Below are 24,947 nucleotides of genomic sequence, written 5' to 3'. Positions count from 1 at the left end.
GCAGCTCCGGCAGCAGTCACCACCGCAGTTCCGGCAACAGCAGTCACCACCGCAACTCCGGCAGCTGTCAGCACCGCCACTCCATTAGCAGCTGTCACCAACGCAGCTCCGGCAGCAGGTGTCACCAAGGCAACTCCGGCAGCAGTCACCACCGCAGCTCTGGCACCAGCTGTCACCACCGCCACTAAGGCAGCTGTCACCACCTCCATTCCGGCAGCAGCTGTCACCACTGTTGCTACGGAAGCAGCTGTTACCTCCTCCACTCCGGCAGTAGCTGTCAACAACGCCGATCCGGCAGTAGCTGTCACCACCGAAGCTCCAGCAACATCAGTCACCACCGCCACTCAGGCAGCTGTCACCACCGCCACTCAGGCAGCTATCACCACCAACGCTCAGGCAGTAGCTGTCACCAACGCAGCTCCGACAGCAGGTGTCACCAAGGCAACTCCGGCAGCAATCACCACTGCAGCTCCAGAACCAGCTGTCACCACCGCCACTCAGGCAGCTGTCACCACCACTGCTCAGGCATCAGCTGTCATCACCGCCGCTCCGGCAGCAACTGTCACCACTTCCGCTCTGTTAGCAGCTGTCAGCACGGCTTCTCCGGTAGCAGCTGTCACCACCGCAGTTCCGGCAACAGCAGTCACCACCGCCACTCAGGCAGCTGTCACCACCACCACTCCTGCAGCAGCTATCACCACCTCCACTCCGGCAGTAGCTGTCACCACCGAAGCTCCAGCAACATCAGTCACCACAGCAGCTCCGGCAGCTGTCACCACCGCCACTCCGGAAGCAGCTGTCACCACTTCCGCTCCGTTAGCAGCTGTCACCACCACCACTCCTGCAGCAGCTATCACCACCGCCACTCCGGCAGCAGCTGTCACCACCACCAATCTGACAGCAGCTGTCACCAACTCCACTCAGGCAGCTGTCACCACCGCCACTCCGGCAGCAGCTGTCACCACCGCCCCTCCGGCAGCAGCTGTCACCACTGCCAATCCTGCAGCTGTCACCACCCCCTCTCCGGCAGCAGCTGTCACCACCACCAATCTGACAGCAGCTGTCACCACCACAAACCTAGCAGCAGCTGTCACCACCACCGCCACTCCGGCAGCAGCTGTCACCACCACCAATCTGACAGCAGCTGTCACCACCACAAACCTAGCAGCAGCTCTCACCACCACCGCCACTCCGGCAGCAGCTGTTACCTCTGCCAATCCTGCAGCTGTCACCACCCCCTCTCCGGCAGCAGCTGTCACCACCACCAATCTGACAGCAGCTGTCACCACCACCGCTACTCCGGCAGCAGCTGTCACCAACACAGCTACGGCAGCAGCTATCACCATCCCCGCTCCAGCAACGGCTGTTACCACTGCAGCTCCAGCAGCAGGTGTCACCACGGCCGCTCCGGCAACGGCTGTCACCACCGCAGTTCTGGCAACAGCTGTCAACACCACCTCTCCGGCAGCAGCTGTCACCAACGCCGATCCGGCAGTAGCTGTCACCACCGCAGCTCCGGCAGCAGGAATCACCACGGCTGCTCCGGCAGCAGTCACCACCGCAGTTCTGGCAACAGCTGTCACCAACGCCGATCCGGCAGTAGCTGTCACCACCACCCCTCCGGCAGCAGCTGTCACCAAGGCAACTCTAGCAGCAGTCACCACTGCAGCTCCAGAACCAGCTGTCACCACCGCCACTCAGGCAGCTGTCACCACCACCGCTCCGGCAGCAGCTATCACCATCCCTGCTCCAGCAACAGCTGTCATCCTCGCAGCTCCGGCAGCAGGTGTCACCACCACCGCCCCTCCTGCAGCAGCTGTTACCACCACCGCCCCTCCTGCAGCAGCTGTCACCACCACCGCCCCTCCTGCAGCAGCTGTCACCACCACCGCCCCTCCTGCAGCAGCTGTTACCACCACCGCCCCTCCTGCAGCAGCTGTCACCACCACCGCCCCTCCTGCAGCAGCTGTCACCACCACCGCCACTCCTGCAGCAGCAACCACTTCCGCTGCTGTTGCATCAACTGACCCTCCATCTTCTAGTGAAGGAACCCTGAGTCTTCAGTTCCGTCTCAACCAGACGTTCAACTCAGATCTTTCCAACCCGTCCTCTTCAGAGTTCAAGACTCTGGCTGCCAAAGTGACCTCTGAGGTAAGTATCTAGGCGATTCCACGCCAGCGTAGGTTGGGAAATATTTCTGGTAGCTCAGATTGTTCTGGTAATTCTCACACAGAAACTTCATTGGGAGGAAGGCTGTTTACTTTTGTATCACAAACCATTTTGGGGAAAACCATGATGTTATGTTAGGCCCTTTTTAGACCTGTGCTTGCCTCCTGTAAAACCCTATCATCATTGAGCCTGTACATGCCTCCTGTAAAACCCTATCATCAGTGAGCCTGTACATGCCTCCTGTAAAACCCTATCATCAGTGAGCCTGTACATGCCTCCTGTAAAACCCTATCATCAGAGAGCCTGTACATGCCTCCTGTAAAACCCTATCATCAGTGAGCCTGTACATGCCTCCTGTAAAACCCTATCATCAGTGAGCCTGTACATGCCTCCTGTAAAACCCTATCATCAGTGAGCCTGTACATGCCTCCTGTAAAACCCTATCATCAGGGAGCCTGTACATGCCTCCTGTAAAACCCTATCATCAATGAGCCTGTACATGCCTCCTGTAAAACCCTATCATCAGTGAGCCGTACATACCAAGTCAAAAAGGGTACTATTGAGAGGTCTGTTTACTATGAAAGACAATTAACTTCTCTGCGCTACGGATCCCTTTAGCGGGATCATTTTCCTAAACAACCGAGGAATTGCAGGGCGCAAAATATTACTAAAAATATTTATAATCATGAGTGACATATACCATAACACAGCTTAGCTTGTTGTTAATCCACCTATCGTGTCAGATTTTGAAAATATGCTTTGCAGCGAAAGCAATCCAAGCTTTTGTGAGTGTATCAATCAATGCTACAACAGCTAGCCCCAAATTAGCATGGTCACGAAAGTCAGAAAAGCAATAAAATTAATCGCTTACCTTTGATAATCTTCGAATGTTTGCACTCACGAGACTCCCAGTTACACAATAAATGTTATTTTTGTTCGATAAATATTACTTTTATAACAAAAAAACGGCATTTGGGTTGCGCTTTATGTTCAGAAAACCAAAGCCTCGTTCCGTTCGACGAAAATTCCCAAAAGTATCCGTAATGTTCGTAGAAACATGTCAAATGTTTTTTATAATCAATCCTCAGGTTGTTTTTAACAAACATAATCGATAATATTTCAACCGGACCGTAACCTATTCAATAAAAGAGAGGGAAAAAAATAAAGAAAATGGAGAGCTACCCCTCTCGCGCGCAGGAACTAATCAAAGGACACCTGACTACTTTTGAAAAATCTTGCTCAGTTTTCAAAATAAAAGCCTGAAACTATGTCTAAAGCCTGGTCACAGCCTGAGGAAGCCATTGGAAAAGGAATCTGGTTGATACCCCTTTAAATGGAAGAAAGACGGGCAAGGAAACACAGATAAAAAGAAATTTAAAGAATCACTTCTGGGTTAGATTTCCTCAGGTTTTCGCCTGCAGAATCAGTTTTGTTATACTCACAGACAATATTTTGCATATTCTACGTTCTGGACCTGAGAAATAGTCCGTTTACCTTGGGAACGTTATTTAAAAAAAAATATATATATATATATATCTGACCCCTAGCGTCAAGATTAAACCCAAAGCTTCTATTAATGCCGTCAAGGGCCGTGTTTTCATTGAACCTTTGACAACTTATGTTAATCTTTCAACGCAGGTGAACAAGGTTTATGTTAGGAACCCAGGCTTCCGTCGTTCCATTGTCAACTCATTCAGGTAGGTGTATGAATTCTCATTACTGACTGACTTGGTTTCTGTTATTTGTACGACTACATTGATATTGATTACTGCATCGTTGGGTTTAGAGCAAGAAAAGGCATTTCAATGCACTTGGGCACATATGACATTAAAACTTGAAAAACTTCGACCTATGCTGATGATGATGATGGGTTGTCCATTTTCTCTCCTTCTCCTGAGTAGGAGTGGATCTGTAGTTACCGACATGATCCTCGTGTTCGACAAGCAGACTTCGGTTCCCAGCTCAAGCAGCGTACAGGCACTTCTCACCAGCAGTTCCACCTCCCTGAACATTCTACCAGGAAGCATCAGTGCTGGTAAGTATTCATCTCCAGGTGCGGACTGGCCATCTGGCATTTCGGGCAAATGCCCAGATGGGCTGGTCCATTTTCAGCCCAGTGGGCCTGTCTAATGTGTTTTTTTGGGACGAAACATTATAATTATCTGGCTAATAATTTGGGGGAAAATGAGCCAATCTGTTAGCCAATTTCTGGTCCCAGTCCGCCCCTGTTTCACTGTCACCATACACATCTATACGAGCAAAGTCAACATTTGAACAGAAACATGAAAAGACAATCCACTTTTGTAATTTACTGAACAATATCTCTGTTTTTCCCACTTTTTCAGGGTCATCAACCACATCAGGAAGTGCTCCCCGACCCACTGCCTTCTCTCAGGCTGCCTTGCCTCTCAGTTTGGCTCTGTTAATGGTACAGCTGCTGGCTAGCTAATAGCCTGGGGCATAGCTGCTGTGGCTCTGCTAGCTGCTAAGCTAGCTAATATCCTAGGGCATAGCTGCTAGGCTAGCTAATATCCTAGGGCATAGCTTCTGTGGCTCTGCTAGCTGCTAGGCTAGCTAATATCCTAAGGCATAGCTGCTAGGCTAGCTAATATCCTAGGGCATAGCTGCTGTGGCTCTGCTAGCTGCTAGGCTAGCTAATAGCCTGGGGCATAGCTGGTGTGGCTTTGGTTTAACCAATAACGGTTTCCCAGCTCTCATAGTTACAGCCTTAAAGCTAGAATCCTTAGTTGCTACACCCATTTTTTAAACTTATAAATGAATTATATTTACCCATTGATTCTTGAAGAATATAACATATTCTTATATAATTATATAATTAACCTCATGAGTTTAGCTCAACTGTCGTACCCCATCAAACCCCAAAATATAAGCTTGTTTTTGCTCCAATGTTTCTAAACAATGCAAAACAAACACTGTATAGTTTTAAAACATTATTAAAACTATAATTCTGATATCATGGATGGTCAAGTCCTGGCATCCATAGCTCTGTCTATTTTATTTGAGAGTGGTCACATTTTTATTACCAAAAAACAGAGGCGGGGTGAGAATTTGTTATTGTTTCAGTTAAGGACTCTAGCTTTAAGATGAACGACCTGCTTTAAGCACAAATTCAATTTGAGAGTTATTATTTCTATACGGTCTACACTTCCTCCTACTGAACTTCTATCACCAGGGGGGTGTGGCTTCATGACAATGACAAGCTGCTCACCGATTTGACAGCTCCAATGCAGTTACACCTCCCCACCAGCTAGGAGGGTGTCTGTTACCTCTGGTTAACAGCTGATTCAGTTACACCTCCCCACCAGCTAGGAGGGTGTCTGCTACCTCTGGTTAACAGCTGATTCAGTTACACCTCCCCACCAGCTAGGAGGGTGTCTGTTACCTCTGGTTAACAGCTGATTCAGTAACACCTCCCCACCAGCTAGGAGGGTGTCTGTTACCTCTGGTTAACAGCTGATTCAGTTACACCTCCCCACCAGCTAGGAGGGTGTCTGCTACCTCTGGTTAACAGCTGATTCAGTTACACCTCCCCACCAGCTAGGAGGGTGTCTGTTACCTCTGGTTAACAGCTGATTCAGTAACACCTCCCCACCAGCTAGGAGGGTGTCTGCTACCTCTGGTTAACAGCTGATTCAGTTACACCTCCCCACCAGCTAGGAGGGTGTCTGCTACCTCTGGTTAACAGCTGATTCAGTTACACCTCCCCACCAGCTAGGAGGGTGTCTGTTACCTCTGGTTAACAGCTGATTCAGTTACACCTCCCCACCAGCTAGGAGGGTGTCTGCTACCTCTGGTTAACAGCTGATTCAGTTACACCCCCCCACCAGCTAGGAGGGTGTCTGTTACCTCTGGTTAACAGCTGATTCAGTTACACCCCCCCACCAGCTAGGAGGGTGTCTGTTACCTCTGGTTAACAGCTGATTCAGTTACACCTCCCCACCAGCTAGGAGGGTGTCTGTTACCTCTGGTTAACAGCTGATTCAGTTACACCTCCCCACCAGCTAGGAGGGTGTCTGTTACCTCTGGTTAACAGCTGATTCAGTTACACCTCCCCACCAGCTAGGAGGGTGTCTGTTACCTCTGGTTAACAGCTGATTCAGTTACACCTCCCCACCAGCTAGGAGGGTGTCTGTTGTTACCTCTGGTTAATAGCTGATTTGATTGAAGCTAGGCCCTTATTTTTCATGTTACTATTTATTACTATTAGTTAACACTTAACCATATAGGCTCTCACAGACATCAATGAATTATGTATTTGCACCAGGTACAAAGCAACTTGCACACTATTTATCAGTAAAAAAAAATTGACTGAAAGATTACAAAAAATGTTCCTATTGCACAATTTTTTATTTTTTTTTAAACTTTAAAATATATATATATTTTTACATGTTTTATTTGATCATAGTTCCGTCTTTAATTATTAACTGCTGTAACTATATTTACATTTAAATGTGTTATTTTGGGCATATCACTGAAGTGTCAAAGTGTCTGAGGGACTAATGTGGACCACTACAATGTTTTAAAACTGTTGTAGAGCCTCGGCAGGTTTGTACTTGTCTTGTTATCATTAAATCTAATATATTATGTAACACTCGTAGAATATAGATTTGTCATTTTTTTCATTACTGTTGGAATATAATGAAACTTTGGGTCGCATGTAATGACCTCTCAAAATCATTCTAGGGGTGAGTCTCAATAGTCTGGTCTAATATCCTTCTAGGGATGCATCTCAATAGTGTGGTCTAATATCCTTCTAGGGGTACATCTCAATAATCTGGTCTAATATCCTTCTAGGGGTACATCTCAATAATCTGGTCTAATATCCTTCTAGGGGTACATCTCAATTATCTAGTCTAATATCCTTCTAGGGGTACATCTCGATAATCTGGTCTAATATCCTTCTAGGGGTACATCTCAATAATCTAGTCTAATATCCTTCTAGGGGTACATCTCAATAATGTGGTCTAATATCCTTCTAGGGGTACATCTCAATAATATAGTATAATATCCTTATAGGGGTACATCTCAATAGTCTGGTCTAATATCCTTATAGGGGTACATCTCAATAGTATGGTCTAATATCCTTCTAGGGGTGCATCTCAATAATCTGGTCTAATATCCTTATAGGGGTACATCTCAATAGTCTGGTCTAATATCCTTATAGGGGTACATCTCAATAGTCTAGTTTTGTTTCCTCCTAGCGGTGCATCTCAATTGTCAAACTAGACTGCCAAATTAAAATGCTCACTAGCAGTTCCACCTGACCCAAATCAAGTGGCAGCATTAATAGACAGAAAACATACTATTGAGAATCCCCTACACTACAATAGAGACTATTGAGACTCACCCAAAGGCTACACTAGAGACTATTGAGACTCACCCCTAGACTACACTAGAGACTATTGAGACTCACCCCTAAACTACACTAGAGAATATTGAGACTCACCCCTACACTACACTAGAGACTATTGAGACTCACCCAAAGGCTACACTAGAGACTATTGAGACTCACCCCTAGATTACTCTAGAGACTATTGAGACTCACCCCTAGAAAAACCCTGGAATGAGTAGATGTGTCCAAACTTTTGACTGGTAATGTATATACACACACTCATATACACACACCCTCATATATACACACACTCATATACACACAGTCATGTACGTATCCTAAAGGACGTGTTTGTGTGCATGTGTGTTCCAGGGAACTACCGTAATGCCCATGACGTGCTGTTCAGTATGTACACTGAGCTGCATACACAGAAGATCAGAATCCCTGCTGAGATGAACACCAACCTCATGATCCTCCACTCATACATCCTGGTTAAGGTAGAACTACACTACCCAGCATCCTCCACGCATACATCCTGGTTAAGGTAGAACTACACTACCCATCATTCTCCAGTCATACATACTGGTAAAGGTAGAACTACACTACACAGCATCCTCCACGTATACATCCTGGTTAAGGTAGAACTACACTACCCAGCATACTCTACTGCTCTACCACTACACTACCCAGCATCCTCTACTGCTATACCCTCACACTACCCAGCATCCTGTACAGCTCTAATACTACACTACCCAGCATCCTTTACCGTTATACCACTCAATTACCCAGCATCCTCTACTGCTATACCACTACACTACCCAGCATCTTCTACGCTATACCACTACCCAGCATCCTCTACCGCTATACCACTACCCAGCATCCTCTACCGCTATACCACTACCCAGCATCCTCTACTGCTAAACCACTTCACTTCCCAGCATCCTCTACTGCTCTACCACTACACTACCCAGCATACTCTACTGCTTTACCACTACACTACCCATAATCCTCTACTGCTCTACCACTACTCTACCCAGCATGCTCTACTGCTCTACCACTACACTACCCATCAGCCTCTACGGCTATACCACTACCCAGCATCCTCTACTGCTATACCACTACGCTACCCAGCATCCTCTACCGCTATACCACTACCCAGCATCCTCTACTGCTATACCACTACCCAGCATCCTCTACTGGTATACCAATGCACTACCCAGCATCTTCTACTGTTATACCTTTACCCAGCATCCTCTACTGCTATACCACTACCCAACATCCTCTACTGATATACCACTGCACTACCCAACATCCTCTACTGCTATACCACTACACTACCCAACATCCTCTACTGCTATACCACTACATTACCCAGCATCCTCTACTGCTATACCACTACACTACCCAACATACTCTACTGCTATCCCACTACCCAGCATCCTCTACTGGTATACCAATGCAATACCCAGCATCTTCTACTGTTATACCTTTACCCAGCATCCTCTACTGCTATACCACTACCCAACATCCTCTACTGATATACCACTGCACTACCCAGCATCCTCTACTGCTATACCACTACCCAACATCCTCTACTGATATACCACTGCACTACCCAACATCCTCTACTGATATACCACTGCACTACCCAACATCCTCTACTGCTATACCACTACACTACCCAACATCCTCTACTGCTATACCACTACATTACCCAGCATCCTCTACTGCTATACCACTACACTACCCAACATACTCTACTGCTATCCCACTACCCAGCATCCTCTACTGCTACACCACTACACTACCGAACATCCTCTACTGCTATACCACTACCCAGCATCCTCTACTGCTCTACCACTGCACTACCCAACATCCTCTACTGCTATACCACTACCCAGCATCCTCTACTGCTCTACCACTGCACTACCCAACATCCTCTGCTTCTATACCACTACATGACCCAGCATCCTCTACTGCTATCCCACTACCCAGCATCCTCTACTGCTATATCACTACCCAGCATACTCCACTCATACATCCTGGTTCAGGTAGAACTACATACCTGGGGGCCAGATGATGATACCTGATGCTGTGATTATGGATTGATTGATTTATTGACTGGTTGATGGATTGATTGATTGATGGATTGATTGATTGATTGATGTATTGACTGGTTGATGTATTGACTGGTTGATGTATTGATCGATTGATGGATTAGTTGATTGGTTGGTTGATGTATTGATTGATGTATTATTTGGTTGATGTATTAGTTGGTTGGTTGATGTATTGGTTAATTGATGTATTGGTTGGTTGATTGATGGATTTGTTGATTGATGTGTTGGTTGATTGATGTATTGGTTGATTGATGTATTGATTGATTGATGTATTGATTGATGTATTGGTTGGTTGATGATTGATGTATTGGTTGGTTGATGGATTGATGTATTGGTTGAGTGATGTATTTATTGGTTGATTGATGTATTGGTTGAGTGATGTATTGATTGGTTGATTGACGTATTGATTGATTGATGTATTGATTGATGTATTGGTTGGTTGATGATTGATGTATTGGTTGGTTGATGTATTGATTGGTTGATTGATGTATTGGTTGATTGATGTTTTGGTTGGTTGATGTATTGGTTGATTGATGTATTGGTTGGTTGATGTATTGGTTGGTTGATGTATTGGTTGATTGATGTATTGGTTGGTTGATGTATTGGTTGGTTGGTTGATGTATTGGTTGGTTGATGTATTGGTTGGTTGATGTTTTGGTTGGTTGATGTATTGGTTGATTGATGTATTGGTTGGTTGATGTATTGGTTGATTGATGTATTGGTTGGTTGATGTATTGGTTGATTGATGTATTGGTTGGTTGATGTATTGGTTGGTTGGTTGATGTATTGATTGATGTATTGGTTGATTGATGTATTGGTTGATGTATTGATTGATGTATTGGTTGATGTATTGATTGATGTATTGATTGATGTATTGGTTGATGTATTGATTGATGTATTGGTTGATGTATTGGTTGATGTATTGATTGATGTATTGGTTGATGTATTGATTGATGTATTGGTTGATTGATGTATTGATTGATTGATTGATTGATTGATTGATGTATTGGTTGGTTGATTGATGTATTGGTTGATGTATTGATTGATGTATTGGTTGTATTGATGTTTTTTTTGATTGATTTCAGATCCATGTGAAGAGAGGGGAGCATCTGATAGCAGCTCGCATGCTCATCAGAGTTTCCAACAACGTCAGCAAATTCCCCTCCCATGAGTCACACACACACACACACACACAAACACACACACACACACACAGACAAAGACAGAGACACACCCTGGAGCAACAGTATGTGTTGTTAAAATAGATTTGATGTGTTTATCTCTCTGTCTATCTACCTGCAGCCTTAAAAAGGTAAACACACACACTGTTCCAGCTACCTGCAGCCTGATACAGGTAAACACACACACTGTTCCAGCTACCTGCAGCTTGATACAGGTAAACACACACGCTGTTCCAGCTACCTGCAGCCTGAAACAGGTAAACACACACACTGTTCCAGCTACCTGCAGCCTGATACAGGTAAACACACACACTGTTCCAGCTACCTGGTACAGGTAAACACACACGCTGTTCCAGCTACCTGCAGCCTGAAACAGGTAAACACACACACTGTTCCAGCTACCTGCAGCCTGATACAGGTAAACACACACACTGTTCCAGCTACCTGCAGCCTGATACAGGTAAACACACACACTGTTCCAGCTACCTGCAGCCTGAAACAGGTAAACACACACTGTTCCAGCTACCTGCAGCCTGATACAGGTAAACACACACACTGTTCCAGCTACCTGCAGCCTGATACAGGTAAACACACACACTGTTCCAGCTACCTGCAGCCTGATACAGGTAAACACACACACTGTTCCAGCTACCTGCAGCCTGATACAGGTACACACACACACTGTTCCAGCTACCTGCAGCCTGAAACAGGTAAACACACACTGATCCAGCTACCTGCAGCCTGAAACAGGTAAACACACACACTGATCCAGCTACCTGCAGCCTGATACAGGTAAACACACACACTGTTCCAGCTACCTGCAGCCTGATAAAAGGTAAACACACACACTGATCCAGTGGAAGGAGGAAGGAGTGGGGAGGGAAGGGTGGTGAAAGGAGTGGGGAGGGAGGGGTGGTGGAAGGAGTGGGGAGGGAGGGGTGGTGGAAGGAGAGGGGGGGGGCAGTGCAAGGGGGGGGTGGAAGGGGTGGGGAGGGAGGGGGGGTGGAAAGAGTGGGAGGGGTGGAGTGCATGAGGTGGTGTGAGGAGACGGAGGGAGGAGTACAACTTTGGGAATGTTGTTCATCTTTTGTTCTGGCCAACAAGGTGGCTGAACAGGATGTAAACAGTTCTGAGATGGTTTTGTGGGAAGTATGTGCCTCTGGGTTACAGGGGAATGGATGCTTAATAACAGCCTGTGTGTTTCCAGGTAGGGTTGGGCCCTGACCGTTTGTCTTGTTAAGAGGATTCTAGAAAAAATCAGTTGGTTTCTTACTGTCACATGATGATTCTAGAACAGGTCAGTTGGTTTCTTACTGTCACATGAGGATTCAGACCAGACTAGTGGGCCCACCAGCACGAGGCTACTACCTTTCAGACCAGACTAGTAGACCCACTTTCCCGAGGCTACTACCTGTCAGACCAGACTAGTAGGCAACACTAGCCCGAGGCTACTACCTGTCAGACCAGACTAGTAGACCCACTTTCCCGAGGCTACTACCTTTCAGACCAGACTAGTAGACCCACTTTCCCGAGGCTACTACCTGTCAGACCAGACTAGTAGGCAACACTAGCCCGAGGCTACTATCTTTCAGACCAGACTAGTAGACCCACTTTCCCGAGGCTACTACCTGTCAGACCAGACTAGTAGGCAACACTAGCCCGCGGCTACTACCTTTCAGACCAGACTAGTAGACCCACTAGCCCGAGGCTACTACCTTTCAGACCAGACTAGTAGACCCACTTTCCCGAGGCTACTACCTGTCAGACCAGACTAGTAGGCAACACTAGCCCGAGGCTACTACCTTTCAGACCAGACTAGTAGACCCACTAGCCCGAGGCTACTACCTTTCAGACCAGACTAGTAGACCCACTTTCCCGAGGCTACTACCTGTCAGACCAGACTAGTAGGCAACACTAGCCCGAGGCTACTACCTTTCAGACCAGACTAGTAGACCCACTAGCCCGAGGCTACTACCTTTCAGACCAGACTAGTAGACCCACTTTCCCGAGGCTACTACCTTTCAGACCAGACTAGTAGGCAACACTAGCCCGAGGCTACTACCTGTCAGACCAGACTAGTAGACCCACTAGCCCGAGGCTACTACCTTTCAGACCAGACTAGTAGACCCACTTTCCCGAGGCTACTACCTTTCAGACCAGACTAGTAGACCCACTTTCCCGAGGCTACTACCTTTCAGACCAGACTAGTAGGCAACACTAGCCCGAGGCTACTACCTGTCAGACCAGACTAGTAGACCCACTTTCCCGAGGCTACTACCTTTCAGACCAGACTAGTAGGCAACACTAGCCCGAGGCTACTACCTTTCAGACCAGACTAGTAGACCCACTAGCCCGAGGCTACTACCTTTCAGACCAGACTAGTAGACCCACTTTCCCGAGGCTACTACCTGTCAGACCAGACTAGTAGGCAACACTAGCCCGAGGCTACTACCTTTCAGACCAGACTAGTAGACCCACTAGCCCGAGGCTACTACCTTTCAGACCAGACTAGTAGACCCACTTTCCCGAGGCTACTACCTGTCAGACCAGACTAGTAGGCAACACTAGCCCGAGGCTACTATCTTTCAGACCAGACTAGTAGACCCACTTTCCCGAGGCTACTACCTGTCAGACCAGACTAGTAGGCAACACTAGCCCGAGGCTACTACCTTTCAGACCAGACTAGTAGACCCACTAGCCCGAGGCTACTACCTTTCAGACCAGACTAGTAGACCCACTTTCCCGAGGCTACTACCTGTCAGACCAGACTAGTAGGCAACACTAGCCCGAGGCTACTACCTTTCAGACCAGACTAGTAGACCCACTAGCCCGAGGCTACTACCTTTCAGACCAGACTAGTAGACCCACTTTCCCGAGGCTACTACCTGTCAGACCAGACTAGTAGGCAACACTAGCCCGAGGCTACTACCTTTCAGACCAGACTAGTAGACCCACTAGCCCGAGGCTACTACCTTTCAGACCAGACTAGTAGACCCACTTTCCCGAGGCTACTACCTTTCAGACCAGACTAGTAGGCAACACTAGCCCGAGGCTACTACCTGTCAGACCAGACTAGTAGACCCACTAGCCCGAGGCTACTACCTTTCAGACCAGACTAGTAGACCCACTTTCCCGAGGCTACTACCTTTCAGACCAGACTAGTAGACCCACTTTCCCGAGGCTACTACCTTTCAGACCAGACTAGTAGGCAACACTAGCCCGAGGCTACTACCTGTCAGACCAGACTAGTAGACCCACTTTCCCGAGGCTACTACCTTTCAGACCAGACTAGTAGGCAACACTAGCCCGAGGCTACTACCTTTCAGACCAGACTAGTAGACCCACTAGCCCGAGGCTACTACCTTTCAGACCAGACTAGTAGACCCACTTTCCCGAGGCTACTACCTGTCAGACCAGACTAGTAGGCAACACTAGCCCGAGGCTACTACCTTTCAGACCAGACTAGTAGACCCACTAGCCCGAGGCTACTACCTTTCAGACCAGACTAGTAGACCCACTTTCCCGAGGCTACTACCTTTCAGACCAGACTAGTAGGCAACACTAGCCCGAGGCTACTACCTGTCAGACCAGACTAGTAGACCCACTAGCCCGAGGCTACTACCTTTCAGACCAGACTAGTAGACCCACTTTCCCGAGGCTACTACCTTTCAGACCAGACTAGTAGACCCACTTTCCCGAGGCTACTACCTTTCAGACCAGACTAGTAGGCAACACTAGCCCGAGGCTACTACCTGTCAGACCAGACTAGTAGACCCACTTTCCCGAGGCTACTACCTTTCAGACCAGACTAGTAGGCAACACTAGCCCGAGGCTACTACCTTTCAGACCAGACTAGTAGACCCACTTTCCCGAGGCTACTACCTTTCAGACCAGACTAGTAGGCAACACTAGCCCGAGGCTACTACCTTTCAGACCAGACTAGTAGACCCACTTTCCCGAGGCTACTACCTTTCAGACCAGACTAGTAGGCAACACTAGCCCGAGGCTACTACCTGTCAGACCAGACTAGTAGACCCACTAGCCCGAGGCTACTACCTTTCAGACCAGACTAGTAGACCCACTTTCCCGAGGCTACTACCTTTCAGACCAGACTAGTAGACCCACTAGCCCGAGGCTACTACCTTTCAGACCAGACTAGTAGACCCACTTTCCCGAGGCTACTACCTGTCAGACCAGACTAGTAGGCAACACTAGCCCGAGGCTACTACCTTTCAGACCAGACTAGTAGACCCACTTTCCCGAGGCTACTACCTGTCAGACCAGACTAGTAGACCCACTAGCCCGAGGCTACTACCTTTCAGACCAGACTAGTAGACCCACTAGCCCGAGGCTACTACCTTTCAGACCAGACTAGTAGACCCACTTTCCCGAGGCTACTACCTGTCAGACCAGACTAGTAGGCAACACTAGCCCGAGGCTGCTACCTTTCAGACCAGACTAGTAGGCAACACTAGCCCGAGGCTACTCCCTTTCAGACCAGACTAGTAGACCCAATAGCCCGAGGCTACTACCTTTCAGACCAGACTAGTAGGCAACACTAGCCCGAGGCTACTCCCTTTCAGACCAGACTAGTAGACCCAATAGCCCGAGGCTACTCCCTTTCAGACCAGACTAGTAGGCCCACCAGCCCGAGGCTACTACCTTTCAGACCAGACTAGTAGACCCAATAGCCCGAGGCTACTCCCTTTCAGACCAGACTAGTAGACCCAATAGCCCGAGGCTACTCCCTTTCAGACCAGACTAGTAGACCCAATAGCCCGAGGCTACTCCCTTTCAGACCAGACTAGTAGGCCCACCAGCCCGAGGCTACTCCCTTTCAGACCAGACTAGTAGACCCAATAGCCCGAGGCTACTACCTTTCAGACCAGACTAGTGGGCCCACCAGCACGAGGCTACTACCTTTCAGACTAGACTAGTAGACACACTAGCACGAGGCTACTACCTTTCAGACTAGACTAGTAGGCAACACTAGCCCGAGGCTACTACCTTTCAGACCAGACTAGTGGGCCCACCAGCACGAGGCTACTACCTTTCAGACTAGACTAGTAGACACACTAGCCCGAGGCTACTACCTTTCAGACCAGAATAGTATAAAATGTGCCCATCTAACCAGCTGGTCTGAGGATAGTACTCTATAGACCATTAACTAGAGGTATAGAGCTATAGACCATTCACTAGAGGTATAGAACTATAGACCATTCACTAGAGGTATAGATCTATTGACCATTCACTAGAGGTATAGAACTATAGACCATTCACTAGAGGTATAGAGCTATAGACCATTCACTAGAGGTATAGAACTATAGACCATTCACTAGAGGTATAGATCTATTGACCATTCACTAGAGGTATAGAACTATAGACCATTCACTAGAGGTATAGAACTATAGACCATTCACTAGAGGTATAGATCTATAGACCATTCACTAGAGGTATAGATCTATTGACCATTCACTAGAGGTATAGAACTATAGACCATTCACTAGAGGTATAGAACTATAGACCATTCACTAAAGGTATAGAACTATAGACCATTCACTAGAGGTAAAGAACTGTAGACCATTCACTAGAGGTATAGATCTATAGACCATTCACTAGAGGTAAAGATCTATAGACCATTCACTAGAGGTAAAGAACTATAGACCATTCACTAGAGGTATAGATCTATAGACCATTCACTAGAGGTAAAGATCTATAGACCATTCACTAGAGGTAAAGAACTATAGACCATTCACTAGAGGTATAGAACTATAGACCATTCACTAGAGGTAAAGAACTGTAGACCATTCACTAGAGGTAAAGATCTATAGACCATTCACTAGAGGTATAGAACTATAGACCATTCACTAAAGGTATAGAACTATAGACCATTCACTAGAGGTAAAGAACTGTAGACCATTCACTAGAGGTATAGATCTATAGACCATTCACTAGAGGTAAAGATCTATAGACCATTCACTAGAGGTATAGAACTATAGACCATTCACTAGAGGTATAGAACTATAGACCATTCACTAGAGGTATAGAACTATAGACCATTCACTAGAGGTAAAGAACTGTAGACCATTCACTAGAGGTATAGATCTATTGACCATTCACTAGAGGTATAGAACTATAGACCATTCACTAAAGGTATAGAACTATAGACCATTCACTAGAGGTATAGAACTATAGACCATTCACTAGAGGTTAAGAAACAGGTGTTGGTGGGAGGAGAGGGAGGGAGGAGTACAGCTTTGGGAATGTTGTTCATTTTTTGTTCCGCCAAAATAGGTGGCTAAACAGGATGTGAGCAGTTCTGAGATGGTTTTGTGGATAGTGTATGCCTCTGGGTTACTGGGGAATGGATGCTTATAATAGCCTGTGTGTTTCCGGGTAGAGTTGGGCCCTTTGTCTTGTTAAGAGGATTCTAGAACAGGTCAGTTGGTTTCCTTACTGTCACATGAGGATTCTAGAACAGGTCAGTTGGTTTCTTACTGTCACATGAGGATTCTAGAATAGGTCAGTTGGTTTCTTACTGTCACATGAGGATTCTAGAACAGGTCAGTTGGTTTCTTACTGTCACATGAGGATTCTAGAACAGGTCAGTTGGTTTCTTACTGTCACATGAGGATTCTAGAACAGGTCAGTTGGTTTCTTACTGTCACATGAGTATTCTAGAACAGGTCAGTTGGTTTCTTACTGTCACATGAGTATTCTAGAACAGGTCAGTTGGTTTCTTACTGTCACATGAGGATTCTATGTCACGTTCCTGACCTATTTTCTGTTGTTTTGTATGTGTTTGATGGTCAGGGCGTGAGTTTTGGGTGGGCAGTCTATGTTTTCTGTTTCTATGTTGGTTTTGGGTTGCCTGGTATGGCTCTCAATTAGAGGCAGGTGTTTGACGTTTCCTCTGATTGAGAGTCATATTAAGGTAGGTTGTTCTCACTGTTTGTTTGTGCGTGATTGTCTTCCGTGTCTGTGTCTGCGCACCACACGGGACTGTTTTGGTTGTTCGGTTCGTTTATTGTAGTCTGTTCCTGTTCGTGAGTTCTGCGTGTTTTATGTAAGTTCCATGATCAGGTCTGTCTACGTTGTTTGTTTGTTATTTTGTATAAGTCAAGTATAGTTCGTGTCAGTCTTCGTTTTTTCAATAAATTCATTATGTCAACATACCTCGCTGCGTATTGGTCCACCGATCCTTCTCTCCTCTCCTCGTCCGAGGAGGAGGAAGACGACAGCCGTTACAGAATCACCCACCAACCTAGGACCAAGCGGCGGGGGAGAGCTCAACAGAGCAACCAGGACTCGTGGACTTGGGACGAAGTATTGGAGGGAAAAGGACACTGGGCGCACATTGGGGAATATCGCCGCGCTCGCGAGGAGATGGAAGCAGCGCGAGCCCAGGAGCGGTGGTATGAGGAGGCAGCAAGGAGACGTGGCTGGAAGCCTGAAAAGCCCGTGAGTACTTCCCAAAAATTTATTGGGTGGGGGCTAAGAGGTAGTGGGCCAAGGGCAGGTAGGAGACCTGCGCCCACTTCCCAGGCTTACCGTGGAGAGCGAGAGTACGGGCGGACACTGTGTTACGCAGTAGAGCGCACGGTGTCTCCTGTACGTGTTCATAGCCCGGTGCGGGTTATTCCACCTCCCCGCACTGGTAGGGCTAGATTGGGCATTGAGCCAGGTGCCATGAAGCCGGCTCAACGCGTCTGGTCTCCAGTGCGTCTCCTCGGGCCGGCTTACATGGCACCAACCTTACGCATGGTGTCCCCGGTTCGCCTGCATAACCCAGTGCGGGCTATTCCACCTCGCCGCACTGGCAGGGCGACGGGGACCATTCAACCAGGTAAGGTTGGGCAGGCTCAGTGCTCAAGAGAGCCAGTACGCCTGCACGGTCCGGTATTTCCGGCGCCACCTCCCCGCCCCAGCCTAGTACCAACAGTGCCTACACCACGCACCAGGCTTCCAGTGTGTTTCCAGAGCCCTGTTCCTCCTCCACGCACTCTCCCTGTAGTGCGTGTATCCAATTCGGTGCCTCCAGTTCCGGCACCACGCACTAAGCCTCCTGTGCTTCTCCAGAGCCCTGTACACACTGTTCCTTCTCCCCGTACTAGTCCTGATGTGCGTGCCTTCAGACCGGTACCTCCAGTTCCGGCACCACGCACTAGGTCTACAGTGCGCCTTATCCGGCCAGAGCCATCCGTCTCCCCAGCGCCATCTGAGCCATCCGTCTCCCCAGCGCCGTCTGAGCCATCCGTCTCCCCAGCGCCATCTGAGCCATCCGTCTCCCCAGCGCCATCTGAGCCATCCGTCTCCCCAGCGCCATCTGAGCCATCCGTCTCCCCAGCGCCGTCTGAGCCATCCGTCTGCCCCGAGCCATTAGAGCCGCCCGTCTGTCCCGAGCCGTCAGAGCCGATAGTCAGTCAGGAGCCGCTAGAGCCATTCGTCAGACAGGATCTGCCAGAGCCGCCAACCAGACAGGATCTGCCAGAGCCGCCAACCAGACAGGATCTGCCAGAGCCGCCAACCAGACAGGATCTGCCAGAGCCGCCAACCAGACAGGATCTGCCAGAGCCGCCAACCAGACAGGATCTGCCAGAGCCGCCAGTGAGCCATGAGCGTCCAGAACCGCCAGTGAGCCATGAGCGTCCAGAACCGCCAGTGAGCCATGAGCGTCCAGAACCGCCAGTGAGCCATGAGCGTCCAGAACCGCCAGTGAGCCATGAGCGTCCAGAGCCGTCAGCCAGCCATGAGCGTCCAGAGCCGCCAGCGAGCCATGAGCGTCCAGAACCGCCAGTGACCCATGAGCGTCCAGAGCCGTCAGCCAGCCATGAGCGTCCAGAGCCGTCAGCCAGCCATGAGCGTCCAGAGCCGTCAGCCAGCCATGAGCGTCCAGAGCCGTCAGCCAGCCATGAGCGTCCAGAGCCGTCAGCCAGCCATGAGCGTCCAGAGCCGTCAGCCAGCCATGAGCGTCCAGAGCCGTCAGCCAGCCATGACCAGCCAGAGCCGTCATCCAGCCATGACCAGCCAGAGCCGTCATCCAGCCAGGATCTGCCAGAGCCTTCCGCCAGCCAGGATCCGCCAGAGCCAGCCAGCCAGGATCCGCCAGAGCCAGCCAGCCAGGACCTGCCAGCCAGCCAGGATCCGCCAGAACCTTCCGCCAGCCAGGATCCGCCAGCCAGTCTGGTGGTGCCCCCCATTCTGGTGTTGCCCCTCATCCTGGTGATGCCCCTTAATTTAGGTGGGGTTATATGGAGGGTGGTCATTTTGGGGAGGCTACGAAAGCGGGTAGTGACTAAGAGGGGATGGGAACCTCGCCCAGAGCCTGAGCCACCACCGTGGTCAGATGCCCACCCAGACCCTCCCCTAGACTTTTGGTGGTGCGCCCGGAGTTCGCACCTTGAGGGGGGGGTTCTGTCACGTTCCTGACCTATTTTCTGTTGTTTTGTATGTGTTTGATGGTCAGGGCGTGAGTTTTGGGTGGGCAGTCTATGTTTTCTGTTTCTATGTTGGTTTTGGGTTGTCTGGTATGGCTCTCAATTAGAGGCAGGTGTTTGACGTTTCCTCTGATTGAGAGTCATATTAAGGTAGGTTGTTCTCACTGTTTGTTTGTGCGTGATTGTCTTCCGTGTCTGTGTCTGCGCACCACACGGGACTGTTTTGGTTGTTCGGTTCGTTTATTGTAGTCTGTTCCTGTTCGTGAGTTCTGCGTGTTTTATGTAAGTTCCATGATCAGGTCTGTCTACGTTGTTTGTTTGTTATTTTGTATAAGTCAAGTATAGTTCGTGTCAGTCTTCGTTTTTTCAATAAATTCATTATGTCAACATACCTCGCTGCGTATTGGTCCACCGATCCTTCTCTCCTCTCCTCGTCCGAGGAGGAGGAAGACGACAGCCGTTACATTCTAGAACAGGTCAGTTGGTTTCTTACTGTCACATGAGGATTCTAGAACAGGTCAGTTGGTTTCTTAATGTCACATGAGGATTCTAGAACAGGTCAGTTGGTTTCTTACTGTCACATGAGGATTCTAGAACAGGTCAGTTGGTTTCTTAATGTCACATGAGGATTCTAGAACAGGTCAGTTGGTTTCTTACTGTCACATGAGGATTCTAGAGCAGGTCAGTTGGTTTCTTTTTGTCACATGAGGATTCTAGAACAGGTCAGTTGGTTTCTTACCGTCACATGAGGATTCTAGAACAGGTCAGTTGGTTTCTTAATGTCACATGAGGATTCTAGAACAGGTCAGTTGGTTTCTTACTGTCACATGAGGATTCTAGAACAGGTCAGTGGGTTTCTTAATGTCACATGAGGATTCTAGAACAGGTCAGTTGGTTTCTTAATGTCACATGAGGATTCTAGAACAGGTCAGTTGGTTTCTTACTGTCACATGAGGATTCTAGAGCAGGTCAGTTGGTTTCTTTTCGTCACATGAGGATTCTAGAACAGGTCAGTTGGTTTCTTACTGTCACATGAGGATTCTAGAACAGGTCAGTTGGTTTCTTACTGTCACATGAGGATTCTAGAACAGGTCAGTTGGTTTCTTACTGTCACATGAGGATTCTAGAACAGGTCAGTTGGTTTCTTACTGTCACATGAGGATTCTAGAACAGGTCAGTTGGTTTCTTACTGTCACATGAGGATTCTAGAACAGGTCAGTTGGTTTCTTACTGTCACATGAGGATTCTAGAACAGGTCAGTTGGTTTCTTACTGTCACATGAGGATTCTAGAACAGGTCAGTTGGTTTATTACTGTCACACGAGGATTCTAGAACAGGTCAGTTGGTTTCTTACTGTCACATGAGGATTCTAGAACAGGTCAGTTGGTTTCTTACTGTCACATGAGGATTCTAGAACAGGTCAGTTGGTTTCTTACTGTCACATGAGGATTCTAGAACAGGTCAGTTGGTTTCTTACTGTCACATGAGGATTCTAGAACAGGTCAGTTGGTTTCTTACTGTCACATGAGGATTCTAGAACAGGTCAGTTGGTTTCTTACTGTCACATGAGGATTTTAGAACAGGTCAGTTGGTTTATTACTGTCACATGAGGATTCTGGAACAGGTCAGTTGGTTTCTTACTGTCACATGAGGATTCTAGAACAGGTCAGTTGGTTTCTTACTGTCACATGAGGATTCTAGAACAGGTCAGTTGGTTTCTTACTGTCACATGAGGATTCTAGAACAGGTCAGTTGGTTTCTTACTGTCACATGAGGATTCTAGAATAGGTCAGTTGGTTTCTTACTGTCACATGAGGATTCTAGAACAGGTCAGTTGGTTTCTTACTGTCACATGAGGATTTTAGAACAGGTCAGTTGGTTTACTTACTGTCACATGAGGATTCTAGAACAGGTCAGTTGGTTTATTACTGTCACATGAGGATTCTAGAACAGGTGAGTTGGTTTCTTACTGTCACATGAGGATTCTAGAACAGGTCAGTTGGTTTCTTACTGTCACATGAGGATTCTAGAACAGGTCAGTTGATTTCTTACCGTCACATGAGGATTCTAGAACAGGTCAGTTGGTTTCTTACTGTCACATGAGGATTCTAGAACAGGTCAGTTGGTTTATTACTGTCACATGAGGATTCTAGAACAGGTCAGTTGGTTTCTTACTGTCACATGAGGATTCTAGAACAGGTCAGTTGGTTTCTTACAGTCATATATACACAGGTGATCTGAGTCAGACCTATTATTTAATAAACAGTTGAAGTTGGAAGTTTATATACATCATTGCCAAATAGATTTAAACTCAGTTTTTCACAATTCCTGACATTTAATCCTAATAAAAATTCCCTGTCTTAGGTCAGTTAGGATCACCACTTTATTTTAAGAATGTGAAATGTAAGAATAATAGTAGAGAGAATGATTTATTTCAGCTTTTATTTCTTTCATCACATTCCCAGTGGGTCAGAAGTTTACATACACTCAATTAGTATTTGGTAGCATTGCCTTTAAATTGTTTAACTTGGGTCAAACGTTTCGGGTAGCCGTCCACAAGCTTCCCACAATAAGTTGGGTGAATTTTGGCCCATTCCTCCTGACAGAGTTGGTGTAACTGAGTCGTGTTTGTAGGCCTCCTTGCTCGCCAACGCTTTTTCAGTTAAGGCAAGTGTCACGGTTTTCCTCCTCGTCTGAAGAGGAGTAAGAGATGTCGGACCAATACGCAGCGTGGTAAGTGTCCATATTCAATTTATTAACTGAACACTAAGAATACAAAAATAACACCGTGAAATACAAAACGAAAACGAAACAGTCCCGTATGGTGATAACACAGACACACGAAACAACCACCCACCAAAACACAAAGGTAAACAGACTACCTAAATATGGCTCCCAATCAAAGACAACGCCTGACACCTGCCTTTTGATTAGGAACCATACTAGCCCAAACACATAGAAATATAACCATAGAACAAAACATAGAAAAACAACATAGAATGCCCACCCCAACTCACGCCCTGACCTAACTAAAATAAAGACATAACAAAGGACCTAAGGTCAGAACGTGACAGCAACGGCTGATTTCAAGGTTTTACTGCTAACCTACAAAGCGTTACATGGGCTTGCTCCTACCTATCTTTCCGATTTGGTCATGCCGTACATACCTACACGTACGCTGCGGTCACAAGACGCAGGCCTCCTAATTGTCCCTAGAATTTCTAAGCAAACAGCTGGAGGCAGGGCTTTCTCCTATTGAGCTCCATTATTATGGAATGGTCTGCCTACCCATGTGAGAGACGCAGACTCGGTCTCAACCTTTAAGTCTTTATTGAAGACTCATCTCTTCAGTAGGTCCTATGATTGAGTGTAGTCTGGCCCAGGGATGTGAAGGTGAACAGAAAGGCACTGGAGCAACGAACCACCCTTGCTGTCTCTGCCTGGCCGGTTCCCCTCTCTCCACTGGGATTCTCTGCCTCTAACCCTATTACAGGGGCTGAGTCACTGGCTTACTGGTGCTCTTCCATGCCGTCCCTAGGAGGGGTGCGTCACTTGAGTGGGTTGAGTCACTGACGTGATCTTCCTGTCTGGGTTGGCGCCCCCCCTTGGGTTGTGCCGTGGCGGAGATCTTTGTGGGCTATACTTGGCCTTGTCTCAGGATGGTAAGTTGGTGGTTGAAGATATCCCTCTAGTGGTGTGGGGGCTGTGCTTTGGCAAAGTGGGTGGGGTTATATCCTTCCTGTTTGGCCCTGTCCGGGGGTATCATCGGATGGGGCCACAGTGTCTCCTGACCCCTCCTGTCTCAGCCTCCAGTATTTATGCAGCAGTAGTTTATGTGGCGGGGGGCTAGGGTCAGTTTGTTATATCTGGAGTACTTCTCCTGTCTTATCCGGTGTCCTTTGTGGATTTAAGTATGCTCTCTCTAATTCTCTCTTTCTCTCTTTAGTTCTCTGTCCATGCCTCAGGACGACCTAGCATGATGACTCCTTGCTTTCCCCAGTCCACCTGGCCGTGTTGCTGCTCCAGTTTCAACTGTTCTGCCTGCGGCTATGGAACCCTGACCTGTCCACCGGACGTGCTACCTGTCCCAGACCTGCTGTTTTCAACTTTCTAGAGAACGCAGGAGCGGTAGAGATACTCTCAATGATTGGCCAACTGACATTTACTCCTGAGGTGTTGATTTGCTACTCTCTCAACCACTACTTTGATTATTATTATTTGACCATGCTGGTCATTTATGAACATTTGAACATCTTGGCCATGTTCTGTTATAATCTCCACCCTGCACAGCCAGAAGAGGACTGGCCACCCCTCATAGCCTGGTTCCTCTCTAGGTTTCTTCTTCTATGTTTTGGCCTTTCTAGGGAGTTTTTCCTAGCCACCGTGCTTCTCCACCTGCATTGCTTGCTGTGTGGGGTTTTAGGCTGGGTTTCTGTACAGCACTTTGTGACGTCAGCTGATGTAAGAAGGGCTTTATGAATAAATGTGATTGATCCCTCACTTTGTATTTGTTTGTTTTCAGCTGGGTTTGAACAAACATCATACCACTGAGGGTGTGGTTAAGGTCAGAGGTTAAGGTAGTCTAAAAGTCACTTTTTGATTTTGGTTAGTCGTTATGCGGGTCTTGTAGGTGGATGCATTTTTTGAAAGGCATGATTGACGTTCGTGAATGGCAGTGGAAAAACGAGTC

The 24,947-nt window shown here is 47.6% G+C and overlaps 1 protein-coding gene and 1 long non-coding RNA gene across 7 annotated transcripts in view; both read left to right on the top strand.

The window, feature by feature from the left end:
• Positions 1-24,947, top strand: part of LOC139579629 (ice-structuring glycoprotein-like) — a 75,738-nt gene that overhangs the window by 18,220 nt on the left and 32,571 nt on the right. For 2 of the 6 annotated variants that reach the window (XM_071408443.1, XM_071408444.1), the window contains exon 1: positions 1,788-2,151. Coding sequence is in view for 1 of the 6 variants with exons in the window: in XM_071408445.1 (XP_071264546.1) it covers positions 1,085-2,151 (1,067 nt within the window). In the remaining 5 variants the exon portion in view is untranslated. Of the gene's footprint in view, positions 1-1,084; positions 2,152-24,947 lie in introns of those variants that run through there. The other 4 variants (XM_071408441.1, XM_071408442.1, XM_071408445.1 and 1 more) reach the window with 3 other exon arrangements.
• LOC139577901 (uncharacterized) lies at positions 17,168-24,757 on the top strand. The gene is made up of 2 exons (XR_011675465.1): positions 17,168-17,259; positions 24,223-24,757. It is a non-coding gene; the product is annotated as an uncharacterized lncRNA (long non-coding RNA).

Source organism: Salvelinus alpinus, chromosome 6, assembly GCF_045679555.1.
Source record: "Salvelinus alpinus chromosome 6, SLU_Salpinus.1, whole genome shotgun sequence".
Lineage (NCBI taxonomy): Eukaryota > Metazoa > Chordata > Actinopteri > Salmoniformes > Salmonidae > Salvelinus > Salvelinus alpinus.
The sequence above is the reverse complement of the archived record's forward strand: the minus strand, read 5'-3'. Positions and strand labels throughout refer to the sequence as shown.